The sequence below is a fragment of the Giraffa tippelskirchi genome, chromosome 5, assembly GCF_054371585.1.
Source record: "Giraffa tippelskirchi isolate mGirTip1 chromosome 5, T2T-mGirTip1v1.2.pri, whole genome shotgun sequence".
NCBI classification, from domain to species: domain Eukaryota; kingdom Metazoa; phylum Chordata; class Mammalia; order Artiodactyla; family Giraffidae; genus Giraffa; species Giraffa tippelskirchi.
In genome coordinates, this window is record NC_137279.1 from 11378627 (window position 1) to 11403302 (window position 24676).

The 24676-nt window shown below is 44.0% G+C and overlaps 1 protein-coding gene across 14 annotated transcripts in view; it reads right to left on the reverse strand.

Moving 5' to 3' along the window:
• Positions 1 to 24676, reverse strand: part of PTPN14 (protein tyrosine phosphatase non-receptor type 14) — a 193678-nt gene that overhangs the window by 38733 nt on the left and 130269 nt on the right. For all 14 annotated transcript variants that reach the window (XM_081491310.1, XM_081491309.1, XM_081491299.1 and 11 more), the window contains 8 exons: positions 22408 to 22475; positions 15070 to 15140; positions 14015 to 14102; positions 10329 to 10417; positions 7180 to 7267; positions 6334 to 6416; positions 3599 to 3656; positions 389 to 467 (listed from right to left, as the gene is read on the reverse strand). In XM_081491310.1, the coding sequence (XP_081347436.1) occupies positions 389 to 467; positions 3599 to 3656; positions 6334 to 6416; positions 7180 to 7267; positions 10329 to 10417; positions 14015 to 14102; positions 15070 to 15140; positions 22408 to 22475 (624 nt within the window). The remainder of the gene's footprint in view (positions 1 to 388; positions 468 to 3598; positions 3657 to 6333; positions 6417 to 7179; positions 7268 to 10328; positions 10418 to 14014; positions 14103 to 15069; positions 15141 to 22407; positions 22476 to 24676) is intronic.

The window sequence follows — 24676 nt, forward strand, 5'->3', positions numbered from 1 at the left end:
TCAATTATTCTGGACGCCTGTGTTCTCTGTCACCATGAAAACCTGGCTCACTGTTACAAGCTCTCTGACCCTGGCAAGGAAGGTGAAGAGTCTTCCGCTGGGCTTAGCTGTCACCCTCTTCTCTAACCCATTTTCGAGGAGGAAGAGGAGGAGAAACGAACTCGCCTTCTGTCTTCCCCCAACTCTCTCTGCAAGCAACGCTGGGGAAGTTTTCCTCTCAGGGGTAAATGGTATTCCGTGACTCTCACAAATCCCAAACTGCTGCCATTCAGACCATGACAAAGTTAAAATAAAAGGATCGCTGTCACCTAAGACAAAATAATCTCAGCACTGACCCCCAGTACTCAAATTCAGGCCCTAAGAAGGGACAGCCGCAAGCCAGCGTTACCTTGAGAAGTGCGTGTCTCCGAGTAGTGTTCGCCACACTGCACGTGCATGGGAGGCAGGATGTAGGGCTGTTGCCGGGGCTGAAACAGAGAACACAGCACACGTGGGAGGCCCCACACGGACACGCTCACGAGCGCCAGCCCGAGCACACGACGGGCCCCACCACTCATCCTGCCTGAAGGAGACATGCGAGGGATTCTCTCTCCTCCTCCCTCAGCCCTCCCTCTTCCGAGCATCTGCACCCTCATCTCATCACCAAGCCTCGGACTGGAGAAACACAAAGCGGGGAACGGGGAGGCTGGTTCAAGGTGAGAAGGAGGCTGCAATCAGCATGAAAGGACTTCATTATAGCCTATTTTCTAACACCCCTGCAAAGCTCCCAGTGCCATTTTTCAAAGGAATAACTCAGAACATGCATATTATTATGTTCCACCTAAAATATAAGGAGAGTCAAGGGGAAGATTGTTTCCTTCTATTCAAAACTGGGTCCCGCCTAAATTTAGCCACAAGCTTGTATCTATCGGCATAGCTGTACCTGTGACTCAAGCTCCCATTGCCACAACAACCTCAAATAGGGATGGGGGAGTGTTAAGCTGGGCCCACTTGCAAACGTATATAAAATCTGAAATAAGACCCATAACAGTAAGTGTGCAATTCCCAAGACCACTTATTGACCCTCCCCCATTGCAAAACCAAATGTGGAAAGGTCTTGCAGAGAACCCAGTCAAATCATAACACCCCTTCAGTGAAGACTCATTACCATGGGACTCAAACATGGCCATTTACACTCAATCTGAATAATCGCGTGTTGCAGAGGAGGGTAAAAGTCTTAGAGAAAACACCAAAATGCTTAGACAGTTTTGCTATTTGGGGAGCTGATAAAGGAAATATGATTAGTTGCTAATGTGGTCTAGAGGAAGTCATTTAATCTTAGTAGGTCTCAACTTGCTGTCAATCAAATCAGTCTCCTCCTTCCAACATTATCCATTTTATTTAGATATTGGGGTTCCAAGTAAAAATATGTTTGAAAAAAAGAGTTGTAATGCTAAAAAATACACTTTAAGCTTGTAAACCACCAAACCAGATGGTCTCTTATATTTCTATTTGATTATCTTTAAATTTGTCTTATAGACATTGGTTTAAATGTTACTGCTTTGGGACAGAAGTTGAGATCAAGCCAAAAAACTGCACAAAGCCAGCAGGGGTCACACTTTCTCAGTATCCCTAGACTGAAGAGCATTGGGCAGTATGAAGCTGGGTTAATAACTCATCATCTACTATTTCCTTTTCTGCAAATAATGTTTAAGTATCAAAAGAGCAAATAAAGAAGACATAATGACCAGAAATCCAAAAATTAAAGAGAATCAGAGGAGAAGAAATAAAGAATTGAAACCAATCTAATACAGTAGTTAAGAGTATGAGTTCTTCTAAACATTCCCAAATCTCTCTTTGGCTGGTCTTTGACTAGCAGTTTAAAAACATTTTTCCTCTTTTTGGTAACACCTACTTCAACTCAATTTTTTCCGTGACTGGATAGCCAGTTTTCAGGTCAACAAAAAAAGACAAAAACAAAACAGTGGGGAAGGATTCGTACAAGAGAATAGAAATACACAGCAAGACAAAGTTGGCTCACCCTGCCTTCTCTTGCTTTAATTTTTTTAAAAAGAAAAATCCTACAAGTAAGTGACTGTTTATGAACCAACATAAGTATATAAGCAATACAAGTGAGAAGTAATAATAGTAGTCTTCCAAATACCATTTCAGGATTGTATTATTTATTCTATCTCTTTATATATTTCACTGTATTATTCTGTTTCTTTCCAGATCTGCTAAGACAACAACAAATTAGATGCCACTATATAGGAGCCAGAAGAGCAAGAGAAAAACAACCACCCGGAACCCTGGTTATCAGCTAGGAAACCCAAAGGCGACAACGTTATCTGGTTTTACTCTCACTCATCCCAAGGAACGCTTGCTGACACGGTTTAATCCTAAAGGGCAGAGGAAAGGGAGAAGCCAGGAACCTGGCTTCCGGCAGATTATCTGCATCCAAATGAAACAGGAAAGCCTCTGCATCTTCTCCAGATAATCAGGATGCGATCAAATCACAAGATAGCCCTGAAACACTCTGCTTCCTTTGGTATTTTATGGACACAAGTGAACATTTATCTCACTAGTAAAGACGTGTGGACTCTAAGGAAGGGAAAAGGGAAATAATATCAACAAAGGAGAAGAATAAAGAAAACAATGCCAGGAGGAAATCCGTTGCTGCTTCAGGGGAGAAGCCTAAAGCAACCTACTACATCTCCAAGGACTTTCTGTGAGAGATCTTGCATTAACACAGAGAATTAATAGTATTTACATGGGTTCTCAGGAATTATTAAGTGATGATAAGATGACCAAACTCTAGAATTCTAAGAGTTCATGTGAACACATTTTCCAGGAAAAAAAAAAATTCCTTAAATAGTTGCTTTTAAATGACAGGTTAAAGATGTCCTATAGGATACATATCATGTATAAAGAAAAATTTTATTCTCCCATCAATTCAAAGGAACTCTTCATCTATAGACATTTAAAGGTCATGTGTTTACTTTGATTTTGTGTAAAATAAATCATAACCTAGAATAAGTTATTTCCTTATTCACATGACAATGAGTTGTTTCCTTATTCATATGAAGAGAGCAGTCTTTTTGTGTTTTTTTTTTTAAGGCTAACAGTAGGTAGAAAAGTACCTCAGCTCAAATTCTGTTGACATTAAAATTAGAAAATTAATTCACCTTAATTTTCTTCCCCACTAAATATTCTACCTTCAAGTAGTCATTTTCTGACTAGTTTATTAAACTGTCTATGGCAGTGAATACAAAAGAATTTGCAGAGATTATAACTGATGACACGACTGTATGTGCAAAAATCACAAACAGTGATAAAGCAAGTGGAAAAAAACACACACACAGTAAGCCGCATGCTAAAGGACTAAGATCTCATCAGCCTGGAATAAGACTCCCAGGGGTGAACCTGGGGTCACACTTAGAGAAGTGCTAGCCATGGGTGTGCACACCCCATCTGCAGAACAGACGGACGTCCTTCAGCATCCTCACCAGATCTCACCTCATCATGATCCCCTGGCCACCCCTCCCCTCAAAATCAACCACAGAAGGACACGTGAGCCCCAGCGGTCAGAGGACTTGATAACTGAAGATGTCATACATACCAGGGAGGACCGGCTCCAGGTGGGCTGGCGTCTGATAGGGGGTGGAGAATTGGATTGTCTATATGAAAAGTTGAAAAAAATGAGGATGGTTATTCTTATTCACCATGTATAAGATGACCTGATAGATGAGAGAGGGAGAAGAGGGGAAAGTAGACAAAATGGGTTAAGAATTACAGTAGAACAGGGACTTTCCTGGTGGTACAGTGGATTAGAACCCGCCTCCTGATGCAGGAGACACAGGTTCAATCCCTGGTCCAGGAAGATTCCACATACCGAGCCGCAACGAAGCTAGCACACCACAACTACTGAGCCCTCACTTTGGAGCCCTCAAGCTGCAACTACTGAAGCCCATGCACCTTGAGCCTGTGCTCTGCAGAAAGAGAAGCCGCCACAAAGAGAAGCCTGTGCACTGCAGTGAAGAGCAGCCCCCAGACTGCCGCAGGTAGAGGAAGCCTGAGAGCAGCAAAGAAGATCCAGCACAACCTACATATCCAATAAATACGGATTATGGTAAAACAAAAATATTTTCTATTTCCGGTTGGTGCAGCCAAGACAATTTTAATTTCCTTTTTTGTTCTTGTTTTAGCTTCAAAATGTTTGGAATAGCTGATGTTTTATAATGTTTTACAAAGTAATATGAAAAGAATGAGGCTTCTTTCTAAAGATGAATTATAAGGGAAATAGAAATCAATGACCATCTTTTAGAGGTCAGAGAACAGAGACCTCTGGAGAAGGATGCTGCTCAGACGATTCTGATTTCATAAACTCCAGAGAGCTATCCTAAGCCTTCATGTAGCCCATGGTGAAACTCTGAAACTTCATACAGAGTTTACTGTCTATGTGGGGGTGAGGGTGTTTTTAAAGAGTCCCAGTTTTCATCAGATATGAGAATAGGAACGTCTCATACCTGGTTAGGAAGAAGAAAGGATGGTTATTACAGAAGTACGAAGGAGGAAAGAGTTTCCTTAATTTTCAGTCTAATATGTGATGCTCATTTGTAAAAGAAGAAAAGAACACAAAAGAAATACAAATACTCAGAAAGTATTATAATAAAGCCACTTGCTAAGATATGGTCAAACAAGAAAACTACAATGATATTTACTTCTCAAAATAGTTTTCTTCTTAAATCCACCCTATGGAAGTCAACTATAGAATTCTTGTTAATTCAAAGACATCTCAACAAATAAAAGGCAGTAGCAGAAAACTGCAAAGATATGATCTATAGGGAATCTATTCAAAAGAATGGTGTGTGTGTGTACGCATGCAAAAGAATGGTGTGTATGTGCAAAAGAATGGTGTGTGTGTGTGTGCAAAAGAATGGTGTGTGTATGTGTGTGTGCGCAAAAGAATGGTGTGTGCGTGTGCACAAGAGCATGTGTATGCACATGTGCATTCATAACATAGACATGGCTGCTTAAATTGCTGCTCCCAAATCAGTGCTCTTCTGATTTACATTTGTAAATTTTGTCTGCAGACCTAATAGAGTCATCCTTCAACATCCAAGGAGGAGTGGTTCCAGGACCCCCTCAGATACCAAAATCCACCAGTGCTTTTGTGTAAAATCGCATAGGATTTGCATATAACCCATGCACATCCTCCTACATACTTTAAATCATCTCAGGCTACTCATAATACCTAATATAATGTAAACAGCTGCCAGTACAAAGGAAATTCAAGCTTTGCTTTTTGGAACTTTCTGGAATTTTTTAAAAAATATTTTGATCCACGGTTGGTTGAATCCATGGATGTGAAATCACAGATACAGAGGGCTGACTATACTATCAAATATACTTTCAGACTCCAAGAGTGACCAGTGGCGGAGACTGGCTTAAAAGAGTCTCCATCACATAGGGAAAAAAGTCTGCCAGGACCTGATCCTCCAGTTTTAAAGCAGTGCCTTCTACAGCAGGATCTGCTCCAGGACAGCGTTTTCACACTCTTGGATGTGTCCACTGGGGAAGCGGGAAAGCAGTTCTTCTCTTGCATTTACATCCCTGAAGTTCTTTGAAATAAAATTAAGCACCTTGGGCGCCCCAACTGCTGAGGTCCTCTGCTGAGGAACGTCTTTTGAAGGCAACCAAAGGAAATTCAACGAGAGCGTGAGCCAGACACACTCTATCCAAGGTCAGGTCACGGTTAAGTTCGCTCATCAGACTCTCTTTATCATCCCCATTTCCAAATTAAATTGAAAACACACACATGGATTTGTGACATCTATTAGTGTCTTCCAAGTCTTCCTCTAATTACCCTGGCCTCTCATTTACAGGCGGGTGACTTGACCCAGAAGCACACGCAGGGTTAGCCAACTGTGTGAGCACCACGGGGCTGAGGATGACAGCAGCTTCTTCTCTTTCAAGTTGGCTCATTGCTCTACTACATGCTTCTGAACACACGGTACATCTGACACGAAGGGGCGCCCTGGCAAATTGGGAACTGCTCGGCTCCTCCAAACTCATGGCAGAGGTTGGAAAGGCACTGATGTTGGCCACTCCGTCCAGGAAGTCAAGCATTCACAGTCAATTTGCAAATCATTTTCCCCCTAGGCATATAGGCGACACCAGACAGTCTTCATCATTAAAGCTCTTTCCCTCCCGCCCAGCTTCAGCTTGCCCCCTTAGCTTCTACAAGGAATGAGGCGAAAGAGTGAGCCGAAAAGGTGATCTACAACATTCCGAAAGCATAAGAATTTAAGCTGGAACAAGCCACCCTGGGAGGTGGATGAAATGTTTACTTACTCGGTGCAGATTTTGTTTTGTTTGTAAAATTTGTGCCGCGTAGCAAACAGTCGAGATATGTACTTGGCATTTTCGATATCATCCTTGGAAAAGAAGAAATGGGGAAAAAATAAACATTTGTTTGTATATGCATTTTATTACGATTCCTCTGGGCAGGGACATGTCCCTTCCTCCCTTCAAGTCAGGCACAAAATAGCCCCCTGAGCCACAAACCAACATGCTGAAATTCAGTGGCGGTCATGTTGATGAAGCCCACCCAAGGATGTTAGATGGTCCTGCCTGCTAGAGAATCCTTTATGTCCATGGCGCTGGGGTTACACTGGTGATCTGGCGTGTCTTTACATCATGCCAAACCAAGTGCTTTGCAAATCAATAAATGAATCAAGGCAGAGTGTGGCATGGATATCAAGCATCATTCAGTTAGAGGCAGAGAGGTGCGTAAACTGCCTTGCTTCTCAAGGAGGTACTCAACAGAAAGGCAATCACCAGTTTGCTTCAGATCAGGCTTGGGCTGTGATGGCAAAGAAAATCCAAATAAGCCAGCGAAAGAAAATATCACGCCATATCATCAGAGCTGACTAGTGAAGGGCACGCCAGACACTGCGATCCAGCACAAATAAGGCTGGAGGAGGAACGCGAAGCCTAGAGTAAAAACTCAGCTTGGAACCCTGGCATTGTGAGCATCAGATCACCACCACCCCTTGGAAATGAGTGATGGCAGCACTGGGCACATAATGGAAAGTTATGGGTCTGATAGACTATTCTCTCATAAAGCATATTAGGAGCCGAGAAGTCAGACAGCAAAGCTGCCTGTGGGACCACGCCTTCATTGACTGTTTTGCTTACCGTGTGAAAGAGGGCCGTCTCCTCTTTGTTGACGAGCTCCACCAGGATAGTCGACTTGCTGTGGGTGATGTTTCCCATGTCGTTCCACCTGCGCAGAAGAAATCCCACGGTGTCTGCCCAAAGACTTTTTAGATATTTATGACAGCACAGGAGGGTCATCTGCTATTACTGAGCCTCACTTTACAAATGATGGTTTAGCTGTATTTTTAAAAGCTAAACATTTCTTCCTTCAAAGCAGAAAAGGAAATAAAATGCAATATGCATCTACTTAAACAGCTACACACCATCTCAACGTTGCTGTTTGAAAGTACACTTTCCCTTATGAGCTAGGAGAAAAATATGCAAGAGACATCTGCTGCCTGGTTTTTCATATTTCCAGACGGACAAAGTCTTTCCCATGAACCCCATTTTCAATGCCAGGAGAGCAGGTCATTTAAAAGTCATGTGTGGAGTTTCCAGGAGGTCCAGTGATTAGGATTCCAGCCTTTCACTGCTGTGTGCCCAGGATCACCCCTGGTTGGGAACTAAGACCCCACAAGTCACACAGGGCAGCAAAATAAAAAAAAAAAAATTATGTATTTTCAGGAACCTAGGCTGAAGAATCCACCGAGATTCTGTGTTGCAATGTACACTACAGATTTGATTATGCCACTTAGAAAAAATGCTGAGGGAATGTTTAACGTGCCTACATTTTTGTGATCTAAACACACACAAATTTCCTCCCCTTTCCCCATGGAGATCTGACCTGAAATGAGATACACAGACAGAACCACCAGACAACGGAAGGTAAGCGGCTGCTTCCCATTCTATTTAGTGAAGTCGCTCAGTGAGTGAAGTCGCTCAGTCGTGTCCGACTCTTTGCGACCCCATGGACTATAGCCCACCAGGCTCCTCCATCCAAGGGATTCTCCAGGCAAGAATACTGGAGTGGGTTGCCACTTCCTTCTCCAATTCTATTTAGAGTCAGTTTCTAATCATCTCTTACACTACCTGCCCTTCACTCTGCTCCCCAACCTATAATTCCCTGCCCACTGCCTTTTCCTCTCCATCCTGGTTTTTTTTTAAAACTTAAAAAAAATTTTTTTTGACCATGCTGTGGCAGAATGAGGGATCTTAGTTCCCCAACCAGGGATCAAACTCATACCCCCTGTAGTAAAAGTTCAGAGTCTTAACCGCTGGACTGCCATGGAAGTCCCCTTCTATCCTGCTTTTGCTCACTGCACTCCCATCTCTGCCTGCATGATTCCTTTAAGACCCAGAAGCGGCCCACCTTCTCCAGGAAGCCTTTCCTCATTCCCAACCACCAACATGCCAGGAAAGAACCGGGTGTAGTCCTTTATCAGTCACCACATTTTATAACAGCGGTTTATGTTTGTGATCAGATTCCTAACTAAACCAAACAACCATAGGACCCATGCCTCGGGCAGAGATTCTGCTTGCTTTATCTCTGTATTCCATGGACTGAGTACATCTAGTATACAGCATACGATAGATGCTTTCTGAAATAATGAAAAGTAATGATGTTGCCTCCTATCTGTATAAAGGCTAGTTCTTTTATCAGCTCTCTAGGTAGACAAGTTTCCCACTTTGGAGATGAGCCAATTCGGGCCAAAGGGGAGGACTTAGCCTCATCCACCCTCCTCAACAGGGATGGATGGGTTCTATCCATCGATCCACTCCTCACTCCACCATATGACTTCACTTTTAGTGGCACAGTTAATAGGACACTATAGTAGCAGTAAAAAATTCACATCTTATAAAGGTTTCAAAGCACATGCTAAAGGAAGTGGGCTGGAAGCAGCTCCCAAGGAAACTGAACAAAACCTGTGAGGGGCTTATTATGATCAAACTGCTGTTTTTGATTTAATCCAGAGAGCCAGAATGCGAAATCTATCTGCTTCTCTTCTCTGGACTCAAGCACTGATTTAGCTACAGAGAACTGTGTGGGACAAAAGGCCTAGACAGCTTTACCTGGACACAAAAATGTATAGCTACAACTCTGCCCATATTTATGTATTTTGCTCAATTCATTGTAGGTATATGAGTCCTGCAACATTTCCCAAAGTTAAAAACATGTACGAAAATTAAAAAGCTTATTTTGTAGCCCCAAAGCACTCTCTCTCCACTCCTCATTCAATAATGTCTCTATTCAAAGAGCAAAAAAAACAAATGGACAAAAATAATGGTAGGGTGGGGACCTAGGAAAACAAAAGCTAATTAGGAAGCTGTTAGTGGGAAAACTTTCTCAAAATGACCTGCAGTAACTGCTGATCCAACAAGTATACTGCTGGCCAAGAATTTACTTCCAGAAGGTGGACCATGCTCTGCCTCTAAGAGCCGTCTTTGATCATCTTCCCCGGACGTGCAGCTCTGCCTATCAGATGCACACGCAGGAAAACTGTTTTTCCTGTAAATAATAGGCCACAATGCCCTCATAAATGAAAGCAAGAATGCAGTTTTTCGGATTTTGACACTAGCATGGGATCTGTGGGCATCAATGCAAGGCAAGCTCATGGACTTGTAATGTAGGGGACATCCTGCCACTTCCCTACGCTGCTTCCACTCCTGTTAAATGGAAAAGAAGGCTGAAGGGTCAAAGTAATAAACACGGACCAAGGTCTTTTCATTAATGATAACAAACATTGATTTTTTTTTCAAAACACACTTTCACAAATAGCCCTCTTTCTTAATAGAAAAATTAGTTTGCACCTTTATAGCACATGGAGTTAGGCAAAGGGAGCGCTGGGCAATGGATGGAAGCCAGGCTGGATTTAATGACTGGTCATGGGTAATCTGGGCAAAGGTGATCCTGCAGGAGCCTCATGCCTGAAGAGCCCATTTCCAACCAGACTCATAGAATTTGGTTCCACACTTCTGGCTCAGTAGGGGTTCAACTACGCACTTCGTGGAGTCAGTGGAAAGAAAGAGCACCCTCCATCCCCCGTCCCCAAACAAATCCCCAGGGAAAGTGAGAGGAATTTCTCCATAACCACTTAAACCCTGCAGAAGGGGCTGATCTTATTACAGTTGAGAAAAGCTCAACTCTTATCCACGGTCTGGCTCTTAACTCATCCGTATAACTTTCATACTCCATGGGGTTTGCGAGAGCACCTCCAGGGAAAAAAGGAGAAAGAGACAAATCAGACTACCTGTAGATTACTGGTTGTCTTCCCATCCTGTTCCTCACGAAAATCCCCATAAAGAAAATGCCCAGGTGCACACTGTTTCCATGATTGTCCTGCATAAGATCAACAAGAGATCGTTGTGATGAAATACATCTGAGCAGTCTGGTAGCCTCCCCATGAGGACCACACCCCGTTTCTCGCCCAGACATGGAATGAATCACAGACAGCATCGGGGTAACAAGGCAACCTGAAGGGAGGCACCCCACTGCACATCCTAAGAGACTACATAGATATGTTTTTTCCTTTTATCTCAATTTGTCACATTTCCTGTTTAAGAAAGAATTTTAGGATTTTTCTCAGATTGGTTTGCAGTTAAGATCTCTTTCATGAGCATCTATTAGTATCTCTTTTAACCCTAGTTTTTGTTTTTTTAAATCAAAATTACATGTGCATACATTTTGATTATATATGCATACTGTATATGTGCAATTATACAGGCACGTAATTTGAGGAATTGAATATTCTTTAGATCTTGTTTAAAGCAGCCAGCAGCAGACCCAGCCCCACCATTTCCTCTCCTTTATGGGCATCCACTTCTACCACTTAAAGCCCTAGAGTATGTCTATTTGCATCCACCATGCTCAGCCTTCCAATTCAGAACCTCGTGTTCCTCAGTTCTGGGATATTTTTCCAAATTACTACCTTCTGTTTCCCCCATTCACTCTTTTCAGAACTCCCATTATTCAGACGTTGAACACCTGGGCTGGCCCTCCAATTTTATCTCTTGCCTCCCCTGTTCCATAACTTCGGGTTTTTGGGTGAGACTTTTCTTACTCTTCTAACCTATCCATTAAGTTTACCTATTCCCATATCGTATTTTAAATTTCTGAGAGTTTTTATTTTCTGAATGTTCTCTTTTAAAAGCAATCTATCCCTTCAATGAGGTAATATATAATATATATGCTTATACATACATATGTAAAATCCCTGAAGCTCACAGTGTGAGGGATGGGGGAATCCTTCACCCTGCAGAATCTCTGCCTCTTTTGGGGTGCTTCATTCTCATTGTACTGACCTCTGTTATTCCTACTGGGGCAACCCTGGGGGGTGTGATGATGGGGTATCTATTCACGCTCCACGGTGGGAGGCTAAACACTGCCTGGGACCTTTGTGAGCATAGGAAGGGCACGTGCACTATAAGCTTCACAGTTGGGCAATCCGCTGGGCCCTGTCTGGGAGAGGCCAGAGGTCTTGTCTTCAGTCTGGTCTCTTGGTCCAGTCAGGTGCCTCCAACCTCCTGCCTGGGAAAGCATAACCCAGCTTCCAGTGTTCTTGAGAGCAGAGTGGGAGCAAGACTGAGCATCCAGTGAGCAAACTGTCACCCAGCTCCCTGCTTTCACTTGGGAGGCATCCTCTTTGTGGAGTGAGGGGATGCCTAGCTCAGACTAAGAAAGAAAAGATAAACCCCTAACCTTCCTCGGAATACCTGATCCCATCTAAGACACAAAGACCTCCTTCTCAAGGACCTCATCTCAACCCGCCTCCCCCAAATTTTCCATTAAAGTAGGAATTCTCTCACAGAGACAGAGAGAAAGAGAAAGAAAGACAACCGCTGATGGCGGAAGCTGAGCGAGAAAGAACCGGGGAGTGGGGAGAGGAACTCAGTAATTACAAGGAGCTAAAAGGTAGGTTACATGATTAAAAAAAAACCTATGTGGGAAAAAAAGACCGGCAAAGTAGAGATGGGAAGAAAAAGGAAAATTCTGCGGAAAGACTTCCCTGGGACCGCTGCCAGTAGGTGGGTGCAGAGGTCGAGGGGAATGGATGGGGACATGGGAGGAGCAGGCCGCCAGAGCGGGTCAGCGGAAAAAACACAGACCAGACACCCGTTAGAACAGTACACAGAGCTAGGGTTGAGGCTCCAGACTCGGTGTGACCCTTTCCAGAAGCTCCCTCCCCACCACGCCCACGTGCTCTGACAGTACAGGAGTCCACGGAGGCTGCGGACACCCCATGTTTGTGGAAGGGGAGGGAAGACCTGTCAGGAAATGCATGGGTATTCCTGCTCCCCAATCTTGAAAATTTTTTGGAAAAAAAAAACAAAAACCCACACTCAAGTTTAATGGTCTTCCCTGGGACATATCCATAACATATGTTTGAAACCTTCCTGGGTGGAGAAGGACCCAAGCAGCCCGGAGGGACTCCGTCAGCACGGGAAGGCTGCCCCTGCGTACTCTGCTGGCTGCTTTTTCACTTACAGCTGACTCCATCACAGCCCCCACGGGTACCCACCGCCCCGTCCATCACCCTTGGGTCCCCAGGAATCATGCGGTCCGTAGGTGGTCACCTGAGTCATGGACAGATATGCGGTGGGGGAGGAAAAAAAGCAGCAGCCCAGCGGAGTTACACCCACGGGCAGTGAGTCAGCCGAGCCTGTCTGCCCACTCGGAGTAGCTCGGGTAGCTCCCTGTACTTTTCCCACTAAAGGACAGACTCAAAAATGCATCCGAACCCAGCACAGCAGATTTCAACGTCGTCTCCACTGCCTCTGTTTCCCACAGTTCATAATGACTAAAAATCACGCAGGCAAATGACCCCCACGACCAAACCTCCGACTTCCAGGGCCTGAAAACTCGGTTTTCTAGAAGCGGAGAAAAGTTTACTCTGATTTTCCAAAATATCATGACTATATATGGGCTGCTGAAGTGTAAGTGGGATGCAGATGGCTTTATAGGCATTATTGCAAGGAAAATGGATTACAACCCTATGAAGGGCAGCCATTAGAGAAGCAAAAGAAAATTAAACAAATCTAAAAAAGAGCCATTTAGCCTTTTCTGCAAGTTGCGGCCACCCTGCTTGATTCTACTTGATACACATGGGCAGTTCTCATTAAGGCAAATTGCAAACGTGTGACAGAGGGGGAACAGAACACTTATAAAACAGCCAGTGGAGCCAGTTTGGAGTGAAATGTTTATGCTGAAATTGCAGGCGTCTCCCAAATTGCTGAAATGTGCCAGTTGCTTTAGGTTTCTGATAAAACTCCGTCTTTTGTAAAGTGGGTCAGCAGAGAGAGGAAAATGAGTTTGGATGATGGACTCAGCTCTACAGACGACCTTGCACCATGACCCCACCACCACACCCACACTTCAGGAGGTGAATCTGTTGCAAAGGGTGGGATGTGCTTATAACCATTTCCTAGGCATACTTTCCAGAAAACACCAAAGGGGCTGGAAATCCACAACAGAGGCTCTCTAGAGCCAGAGAAATAAAGTATGATTGTATCCAGGAAATGTTTCATTCTTCCTCAAAACAGTTATCACTGCATCAGCCCCAAGAAGAGAAAAGAAAAGGCTGGGGAGGAAAACAGTGGTGGAGGGTCTGTATTAAGGCACGTGTGACGTTTGCTACGTGTCCCGCTGTAAGGTTGGCTGTGACCTTGACAACTTCTTGGCACCAGATGGGCTGCTGTTGGGTACTCACTCAGAAGGTTGTCTTACAATTGAGAGAGTCTGCTGAGAACTGTGGAAAGCTTCAAAATCTCTCCATTAACAAAACAGGGTTTGCTTTCACTAAAGTAAATTGGACTTGCTCACTAATGCCACATAGTAATGAGAAAGCCAAGCCTTCTGGTTCTCTGCTCTCAAGCAACACTGGTTTTCCAAATGCCTATGCTGTTCTGAGACAGATGAAGCAAGGACAGGGGATGCTACCTTCACAGGGAAGATCTCCTGTCCAAATCCATCCAAACGTTCCACCTCGTTGATGTACATAAGCTCGGCTTCTGCTGGCAGGATTCCACTAAAACCAAAAGAGCATCAAAGGAGGAAACGGTTAAGGGCAATAAAGTCAGTGGAAGACCTGACCCTCCTGGTGGCAAATTCCAGAACCGTGGCTTTAGTTCTGAGAAAAGTCATCATCACCCAACTGTGGGCACAGCGCATTACTAAGTAATTCATTAACATTTCCCCCAGTAGCCTTTCACTCAACAGGGAATAATAAGAGGAAGGTAAAGCATTTAATTGAGAGCCACAGCCCTATGAACATGGATTATGCCAGACGTCCTAGTGAATAATGCTGACTGCTTGGGGGGGGGGAGGTATTTTTCTCCAACCTGGGACAAAAATCTCCACTGTTAAGGAAAAAAAAAGGAAAAAAAGGAAGAAAGGAAAAAGATTGTGAGGATGATAATTCAGGAGCCAAGTAACCAAGTTAAGAGAGTCTAGGATCGCTGCACACATCCTCTGAGGTTGGAAGTGGTGGTGGTTTAGTTGGAAGGGAAGCTGTTTATTTTCTATTCATCCCAAAGAGCTCCAAGTGGCCCTGAGCAAGCTCTCAGTGATGACTTGAATCTCACCATTTTTCTCCCTGACCTTGACTTTCCCACCCAAAGTAGCTCTTGAGGTCTAGACTCAGCATAAGCAGCCCCAAGCTTCCCAAGTCCGGCAACAGAGTTTTAGGAAGGTCACAGGGAGGAATCCCTCTGGCCAACAGCTCCACGTCAGTGTGGGTCTACTGGTGTCGAAGAACAGGGGAAAAGGGGATGGGGGAAGAAAGGAAAAAGAAAAGGAAGAGAGAGAAAAAGAAAGGGGAATAGGGGCAGGGAGCACAGTCTTCCAATCTACATGCACTCTCACAACAGAGCTGAGTCATTGCTACAAGAAACAGAATTGCGGGCACTCGAGCCGCAGACTGCGGGGTGGGGGGCCACCACCTGAGTCTCAGACAGGACAGTGGCCGCGTGCTGGGCCAGGCCGCCCCGCCTCACCTGTGGGCTTTGTGTTCCTGGGCCACCTTCTGCGTCAGTTCCTCCAGAACAGCTTCTTCCAGGGCCAAATCCTGTCAAAATGGAAAGCAGTTAAGGTCCTTTGCGATTTTGCTTGTGGACCTTTAACTCGCTCCTTTTTTCTAAAAGATGTCCCTGACTCGCCTCACTTCCTCAACCTCCCTTTACTTCTCTGCAATTCCTTTTTCTTTTAAAATTAATTTTTACTGGAGCATAGCGGCCGTACAATGTTGTGTTCATTTCTACTGGACAGCAAAGCAGATCAGCTTTAAAGTGTTAAAGTGGTAGTCGCTCAGTCGTGTCTGACTCTTTGCGGTCCATGGACTGTAGCCTGCCAGGCTCCTCTGTCCATAGGGTTTCCCAGGCAAGAATACTGGAGTGGGTTGCCATTCCCTTCTCCAGGAGATCTTCACGACCCGGGGATCGAACCTGGGTCTCCTGCATTGCAAGCACATTCTTTACTATCTGAGCTACCATGGAAGCCCAAATCAGCTTTATGTATACATATATCCCCTCTTTTTTGGATTTTCACCCCATTTAGGTCACCACAGAGCCCTGAGTAGCTATACAGCAGGTTCTCATTAGTTATCTACTTTATACATTGTAGTGTGTGCATGTCAATCCCAATTGCCCAATTCACCCCACCCCCTTCTCCCCGCTTGGTGTCCATATCTGTGTTCTCTATGTCTGTGTCTCTGTTTTGCTCCTTTTATTCCTTTGAATTAAAAGTTGTCATTTTTAGAACAGAGGTTCATGTTCACTTTTGTAACAGGGCTCTGCATTATAACCTAGGCTACTCCAAGGCATATTTGGGGTTGCCATCTAAATTCTGAAGGGCCTATGGTTTTTCCAGTAGTTGTGTATGGATGAGAGAGTTGGACTGTGAAGAAAGCTGAGCACCGAAGAATTGATGCTTTTGAACTGTGGTGCTGAAGAAGACTCTTGAGAGTCCCCTGGACTGCAAGAAGATCCAACCATTCCATCCTAAAGGAGATCAGTCCTGGGTGTTCATTGGAAGGACTGATGTTGAAGCTGAAACTCCAATACTTTGGCCACCTCCTGCGAAGAGTTGACTCATTGGAAAAGACCCTGATGCTGGGAAGGATTGGGGACAGGAGGAAAAGGGAACAACAGAGAATGAGATGGCTGGATGGCATCATCGCCTCAATGGACACGAGTTTGGGTAAACCCTGGGAGTTGGTGATGGACAGGGAGGCCTGGCATGCTGCGATTCATGGGGTCACAAGGAGTCGGACACAACTGAGCGACTGAACTGAACTGAACTAAGAATAGCTCTTTTGCATTTAGCTTCTTCTTGCCTATCTGCCTGCCTCTCAGACTTTTATTTAAAACGCTTTGTAAGGGACTTCCCTGGTGGTCCAATGGTTAGGACTCCACACTCCCAATGCAGGGGGCACAGGTTTGATCCCTAGTTGGGGAACTAAGATCCTACATGCCGCCTGGCATGGCCAAAAAAAAAAGTGCTTTGTAAGCGCCTACACATTTTTAACAAAATGTGAGGATATACAGGCAGATGAGTTTCCAGGCCATCATCTCCTCAAAAGTTAAGCCCAGGAAGGGACAGTGCCTGACCTTCTTATCTACCGGCCCAATCCCAGCAAACTAATTCAGAGACACTTTAGGCAGAGCAGGCTCATTCAGAGGCTACTTGGAGGGGCCTTGGGAGCAAAAGAGGCCACAACAGCTAAACTTCCTCAAGGGAGCTCCAGAAGATGACAGCTGGGGAGCTAACCAGCTGGTGTCTCAACTAGATAAACCCCAGGACCCTGGACCAGTGTTGCGCCAGCTCCCATGGGAGTAGAGAGTCAACTGGACACAGGAGTGAGTCCTTCTAGGACAGTGTGAGTATTTACAGAGCTTGTTAAACACTTACTGGGAAAGTGAGATGGAGTCTGGAGGAATAAATCCAAGACGGGGAGACCAGTCGGTTCCTGAGACATTGAGAGGCATGATGATTCTAAAGCTTATCCCATTCCCTGTGTGTGGCTCCAGCCAGGAGCTCCGCTGCCTCTGCCCTTCCTACTAGGTAGCAGCCTGTAAAGTTCCATCCTCCTCTGAGCCCCAGGGGGGGCTGTGTGAGCTCTGTGTCCCGGGGAGGCCCTCCGAGGCTCATCACAGCCACTGGGAGTCGGGGGCAGGAGGGGTGAGGGCTGATGCTTTCAAACCATCCAAAATGCCTCATTCCCTTGGTTGTAAAATATCACGTACATAAAGATTATCTCCACTTTAACCACATTTCATGAAACACTATTCCCAAGAAGGTACACCTCAAAACTGTAAGAAACATCCCATCTCAAATGATGAAATTGTAAAAAAAAAAAAAAAAATCAGAATATATTTAAAGTTGGAAAATGCTAGCATAGCTCTATATTGGAAATTCTTAGAGCTCTGCAGATGGTCCTGAGACCCCTTAGAGAGGACTGAGGGAATTACTGGCAGCTCTTATTTTTCATAGGTGAGCTGTTTCATTTGCTGTTGTCTATTTAGCCACCCACTTGAAGCATCTCAAGTCCATCTTAGAAAATAAAGCTCCACGTTTTCAGTTTTACACTGTGGGATCACAAAGATGCCACATGGCTTAGAAATCCAGCTCGGTACACATCTGGCTAACGAGGATGAGGGATAACTCGATATTAATTTTGAAAAGCCAATAAAAGGCGTGGGACAATAGGACAAAATAAAGCTAAGTGAAGATCAAAACATGCTCCAGTAAACCGCTGCCTCCGACTCTCTGAAAGAAGAAGTCCAAAGGGACCCTCTGCTATTGTACTCAACCCCACCACCTCCATCTGTGTCCGGGCCTCCCTGAGGCATGCGGCCCCGCCACTGGGCCGGGCCAGAGCGGCCAAGCCGGGATGAAAAATGGCAGGGAGCGAGCCTGCACACAGCCGCACACCTGGGGAGCGCCCTGTGTACTTAACTTTGTTCTTTTGCTCGGCCGCAGAAATGCCATTTGACAAATTCGGTGGCTTTATGAGATCAAACACAGCCATTCATCCCTGGTTCCCTCCCCCACCAAAGGAATGCATTCTTCCCTTTGAAAGCCCTAGTGGAACCCAGCAGAAAGTGTACAACCTGCCATGGCTCCCCACTGCCTGCTCAATCAGGTCACCACCTGGGCCTGGCATTCAGACCGCGCTTCAGGGCAACCCAGACGTCCCTTCAGACCCCTTCTCCCAAGAGTTTATAACTTCAGGCCGACTATTTCCAACACAAAACGCTTTCACATCTCACCGTGTTGTCTCTGAGGTCCATCACACCTACCACTCCCTGGACAAGGCTTCCATGTTCTCCCGAGCAGGACAGGAGCCTTTCCCACTCTGCAGCTTCATCTTCGGCCCTGTGTGTCTCTCCCATAGTCCTTACCAGAATCTGCCTACTGTCTTTCTTATATTTTGTTATTGCTGTTGCTTAGTCACTCATTCGTGTTCAGCTCTTTGCAACTCCACGGACTGCTGCCCACCGGGCTCCTCCGTCCGTGGGGTTTCCCAGGCAAGAATACCGGAGTGGGTTGCCATTTCCTTCTCCAGGGGATCTTTCCAACCCAGGGATTGAACTCGCATCTCCTGATAGGTAGGTGGATTCTTTACCACTGTGTCACCTGGGAAGCCCTCTCTTACACAGTTGTTTGGATACTCATCCTTTATCCTTGTTTCCCTCCTACTAGAAATGACAGGCACTTAAGTTCAGCAAGCTGCAAGCCTCCACATCACCTCCATGGCCCATCTTAGGGCTCGGAACAATACCTGCTTACAAACTCTCAACATACAGTAGGTGACCAATAAGTGTTGATTGAGCTGAACCAAATATACAACATGTCAGTTTCATATTGCCAAATGAGACTGTCTTGCTTTTGTTTTAGGTTTTTAAAAAACTTTCATTGGTGTATAGTTGATTTACAATGTTGTGTTAGTTTCAGCTGTACAGCAAAGTGAATCAGTTATACACATACATATTGGTTGGTGATTTAGTCACTAAGTCGTGTCCGATGCTTTGCAACCCCATGGACTGTAGCCTGGCAGGCTCCTCTGTCCATGGGATTTTCCAGGCAAGAATACTGGAGTGGGGTGCCATTTCCTTCTCCAGGGGATCTTCTCCACCCAGGGATCAAACCTGGGTCCCCTGCACTATATATATACATATATCCACTCATTTTTACATTCTTTTCCCACATAGGCCATTACAGAGTATTGAGTAGAGTCTGAACTACACAAAGCCGCTGAATGATCATTGATACCCTCTGCCTGTCCTCTGTCTGCTCACATTTCAAGAAACACAGAGTATTCATGCCTAGAAAGCACACACTTCAGCATCCTGTGCTTGCCTGAGACAGAAAAATACGCTGATGATGATGATAATATGAATGATGACGACAGTGAAAACTGAATAAATGCTTACTGAGAATTTACCACGTGCCAAATTAAGTACTTCACATCACGCATTCTCTCCTTTTATCCTCACAATCACATCAGGCTTGTCATCCTCATTTTTACATGAGAATATGGAGCCTTTGGCTAAATAACGAGCTCAAGTTTGTCCAGCCAGTAAATGGCACAACCAGGATACAGGCACAGAACACTTAACCCCTATGCTCTAAGCTGCCTGACCACAGACCACAGTGCGTCCAGAATACAACAGGGGTGGGGGGTGGGGTGGAAGAAAGGATACACGCTGTGCTGTGCTTAGTTGCTCAGTTGTGTCCGACTCTGCCATCCATGGACTGTAGCCCACCAGGCTTCTCTGTCCAGGGGCTTTTCCAGACAAAATTACTGGAGTGGGTTGCCATGCCCTCCCTCCAGGGGATCTTCCCAACCCAGGGATTGAACCCAGGTCTCCCACACTGCAAGTGGATTCTTTACCCTCTGAGCCACCAGGGAAGCCCAAGAATACTGGAGTGGGTAGCCTATCCCTTCTCCAGGGGATCTTCCCGACCCAGGAATCAAACCAGGGTCTCCTGCATTGCAGGCGGATTCTTTACCAGCTGAGCTACCAGGGAAGCCCTAAAAGATACATGACTGATGACAAAAGCCAAGGAATATTCACGATTCAGACATACAGGCTGACATCCTCAGCCACTTCATCCTCAGCAGTGCCCAACAGGACTTTCTGGAATGATGGAAATGTCCTATATCCAAGCCTTCCAGACAGTAGCCACAACCACATGTGACCATTGAGCATTTTTAAAAAACGTATCTTATGCAACCGAGGAACTAAATTTTAAATTTTATTTAAGGTTAATTCATTTCAATCTGAATGCAAATAGGCACCCATCACTAGTAGCTACTATCCCAAAAGGGGAAGTTTTAGATCCAAGAACACCACCACCAATATCTGCCTGCCCATAGTGAAACTGAATGAGGTCTGGGCTGTTTTAATACCTGATTTGCTTAGAGCCCAGTGGAGACAGGTTTTATTCTGAAAAAGATATGATATGTACAAAATAACTCCTTTACTGCTTCACAGCACTTAAACCTGTCAAAGCATTTTACCATCTAAAAATGCACACATCTCATGCTGGAAACCAACTTTGAATATTCTCCTGCTCTCTGCCTAAAGGCTATGTAACAGAGACCTTTAATGAGAGAAAAGTGAAAAAAAAAAAGAAAAGAAATTGCAGAACATTATCAAGTTTATCACCTTCATTTGACACAATTATGCACACTCTCTAAAATTCTGAGGTATGAGCTGCATTTTTCCTTCCACCACACACATGGGAAAACATCCTGACTTTTGAGGTGAGCTTCTGAGATGTCAGAGACATGGACACCAAGTCCCATGCAGAACTTCTGTGCTAAGTAATCTGCAAATCTCTTTGAACGGAGGCTGATTTAATCAGTGGAATTAACAAGGCATCAAAAACAGCAGGCCCCAGCAGATAATACTGCTGATATCTTAGCGGGAATAAGACTAAAGACAGAGCTACTCATAAAATGTTAGAGATCTTGCAGTATTTCCCTAATTTAGAAGAATAAGGTTAAGGTTCAGATGAATTTAGAGAAAAGGGAACCTTTATACACTGTAGGTGGGAATGCAAACTTCTGTAGCCACTGCAGGAAACAGTGTAGAGGTTGTTCAAAAAATTAAAAATAAAACCACTACATGACCCAGCCATTCCACTCCTGGGTATATATTTGGAAAAAACAAAAACACTAATTCTAAAAGATACGTGCACCTTAAAGTTCCCAGCAGCGATATTTACAACTGACAAACTACGTGCTCTGCTCTGCCGCTCACTCATGTTCGACTCTCTGCCACGGACTTGCCGTGGGTCCTCCATCCATGGGGATTCTGCAGGCAAGAACACTGGAGTGGATAGCCATTCCCTTCTCCAGGGGATCTTCCCCGTCCTGGGAATTGAACCTGGGTCTCCTGCATTGCAGGCAGATTCTTTACTATCTGAGCTACATGGACCAACACCTAATTCCTATGTCATGCTGAGAACACTCTCATCTGACATCCTCCTGCAAACAGTCTCATTGGGATTCTCCAGGCAATCAGCCTCACCCCTAATTTAATCCAAGAATGGATATTTTACTTCATTCAACAAACCTGTGTGAGCACGAAATTATGTACCAGACAACCATGGACAAGACAGAGAAGGTCCCTGTTTAAGCACCTCGGAGAAGACATTTCAGCTGACAATAAAAAGGAAGGAAAGAATGAACACCTTTAGATACTGAAAGAGCTCTAAAGTATGCATACAAAAGGTGATTTAGCAGGAAGTGCTGGATGGTTGGAGTGCATCATACAGGCGGTCAAGGAAAAGGAAGCCTTCTGTGAGGAGGTGGTATTTGAATCAAGACCTGAACGACCAGTCACAGGAAGACCCGGGGCCGAGCATTCCAGACAGAGGACCGGCAGGACAAAGGTTCTGGAGTGGGACCAAGCTGAGAGGCTCAGAAGGAAAGACAGGGACTTTCCTGGGTGTCCAGTGGCTAAGACTCTGAGCTCAGGGGGACCGGTTTTGATTCCTGGTCAGGAAACTAGACACCACATGTCGCAACAAGAGTTCACATGCCGCAACTAAGACCTGGTACAGCCAAATAAATATATAAATATTAAAAAAAAAGGAAGAGAGTGCCTAGTACTCGAGGCCAGTGTATGAGCCAGGGAAGTGTTCTGAGGAGGTAAGAAGAGGCATCTTTACTTTTCTCTGGGTCTTATAAATCTTATCTCCATAAATACAGGGACATTCTTCCCAGGGAGTATATGTGTAAATTCGTCTGAGATCTTTGAAGGAAAAAATTAAATATCCAAAGAAGATAGAACATTAGCTAAGAAAAAGGAAGATATACTTACCATAGGAAATAGTACATACTCTCTGAGGAAATCTTGAGAATCAAACTGATTAAAATCTCCAAAATCAGCTGAAAAGAAAAGGGGGGAGGGTAGTCTTTATTATATGACATTAAAGATGGGATAAAATAGGGTAAATTTATTACCACATTGACTCTTCTCACCTCATCCTATTTCTGCACTATTATTAAATACAAACGTTGTCAAGATGGGTTTGCTATTACTACCACTTTTACATAGCAATAATGTAAATATCAGCATGCAAGCACTGCTACATTATTTTCTAGAAAGAATAGAGAAATTTGAAAGTGATTCCTAATCTATTTTAAGAATTTAAAACAAACCTATATTTATCTTTTATGAAATATGTGCCAACACAGATCTTAAGACTATCTGCCAAGGGGACTTTTTAACACAAGGTTAATTTTGAGAACTGAAGAGCCAAACCCATCTGCATCTCTTCATATATTTGCAGCTGGAAATTCCCACTGTAAATCACCCTTGGCAAGCAACGCTGCAAATTTTTACACCTCCTAAACAACTCCATGTTTTACAAAATGCCCCAAATTCTGTTTTGTCCTGTTTTCATCTCACAATTCTAAGTCTGAACATCCCATAAAATGAATACAGAGAACCTCTATCATAAATAAATAAATGTCTTGCATCTTATCCCAGTTGCTCTCAATAACAACAAAAAATCAAAATAGTATGAGATTTAAATTTCATGTAAAATGTTCACTATCAGGTAGAAATGGATCCAGATATCTTTAAGGTAACAAGAATAAGCGGATCCACACAGAAGGCCACTGTAAAGACCAAGAAGGCAAAATTGCACCTACAAATATGTGTCAATTCCTACAAGTAATTACAAGGTGAGGCATTTGGAATTACCAAAGACCGTGAGCTCTGCCTATTTCCAAGGTCAGTCATCTGTTACCTTACTTTATCACAGCTTATATCTCTGTTGATGTGGCTTTCTAACTGCCCAATGAAAGTTCTCAGAAAAATTATTCTACAAATATTATAGCTAGAGGATTTCATCAGATTGAATGGCGAGCTTCAAGGATCCAAGTAAAAGGGACCCCATAGTAAGTTCACCAACTTCCTTCAGCCTGAAAGCCATCACTGAGGTCTTCCAATATCCAGGATGCTTGTAATGAGACCAATGATTGAAGAGTGAAAGGGGAATAAAGGGAGTTAAAAAGAAGAAGAAGAAAAGGAAGCACTTAAAGGAGAAAGACCCAATTGGAAGATGAGGGACCCGCCAGATCTTTCCTTTCATCTCCCCATTAAGGGTATCTTCTCCACTGTTTGAATGAGTTTTCAATTATAACCACGGATGCTTCTGTTATACAGTCAAGGCATTTCTCCTTCCCCTTCCAGTCTTTAGGTGAACAGATGAGATACCACGTATTTTGCAGACTTCGAATCCACAGGGAGAAGCTAACTACTTAAGTAGCATATGGCCAACCAAAACTGCTAACCATTAATATCCCAGGAATGAAAGTTATCAAGGGAAGGCTGCCACTTTAGGCATTTTAAATCCAAAAGGTTTAACTTCAGTGCAGACTTTGGGATGAGAAGTTCAGTTCACAGCTTCTAAAACAACAACTCACACAGCAAGGACTCTGCAGCTGGCAGGCCTACATTTGGATGGTGTCTGATTTTAAGGAAAGTCACTACTGCAAGGGAAACATGTTTCTTTTTAAAAACATGTTTCTTTTATCTTCTTGTTTTTAACATGACTAAAGACAATGAAGCTACCAGTCAATAAAGAATAATGTATAAATATATGTAAAAGATTACACAGTGTGCTACACAAATAGGTGTAAAAATTTACAGAAGATTAAAAAAAAATAACAGTCTGATCTAGGTCGATCTAAGTAGGGTAGGTTGAAAGATAAATTGACTCTAATACACATTAGCTATCTCACATTACAACATTGCATTTTAAATTTCTCTCTTTAACTGTCAGAATAAAGTATACTATAATGTCTTAAGCTCTCACACTTGAAACTGATGTGAAAGTCACAAAGCCATAACATCAAGCCACAAAATATGACCACATTGGGCAGTGGAAAAATTCTAAGAAAATGGTCTACAAACCCTGCAATGGAGCTTTAATTAGAGGCAGGATAAAAGCTGCTATTTCTTCAATAAAACTAAAATTGTACAAGCATGAGCAATTTGCGAACAGCTTTGAGGAATCCACCATCCTGCCACCAAAAGTCACTACCTCTGCACTTTTAATGTAAGATACCTCAAAATGTAA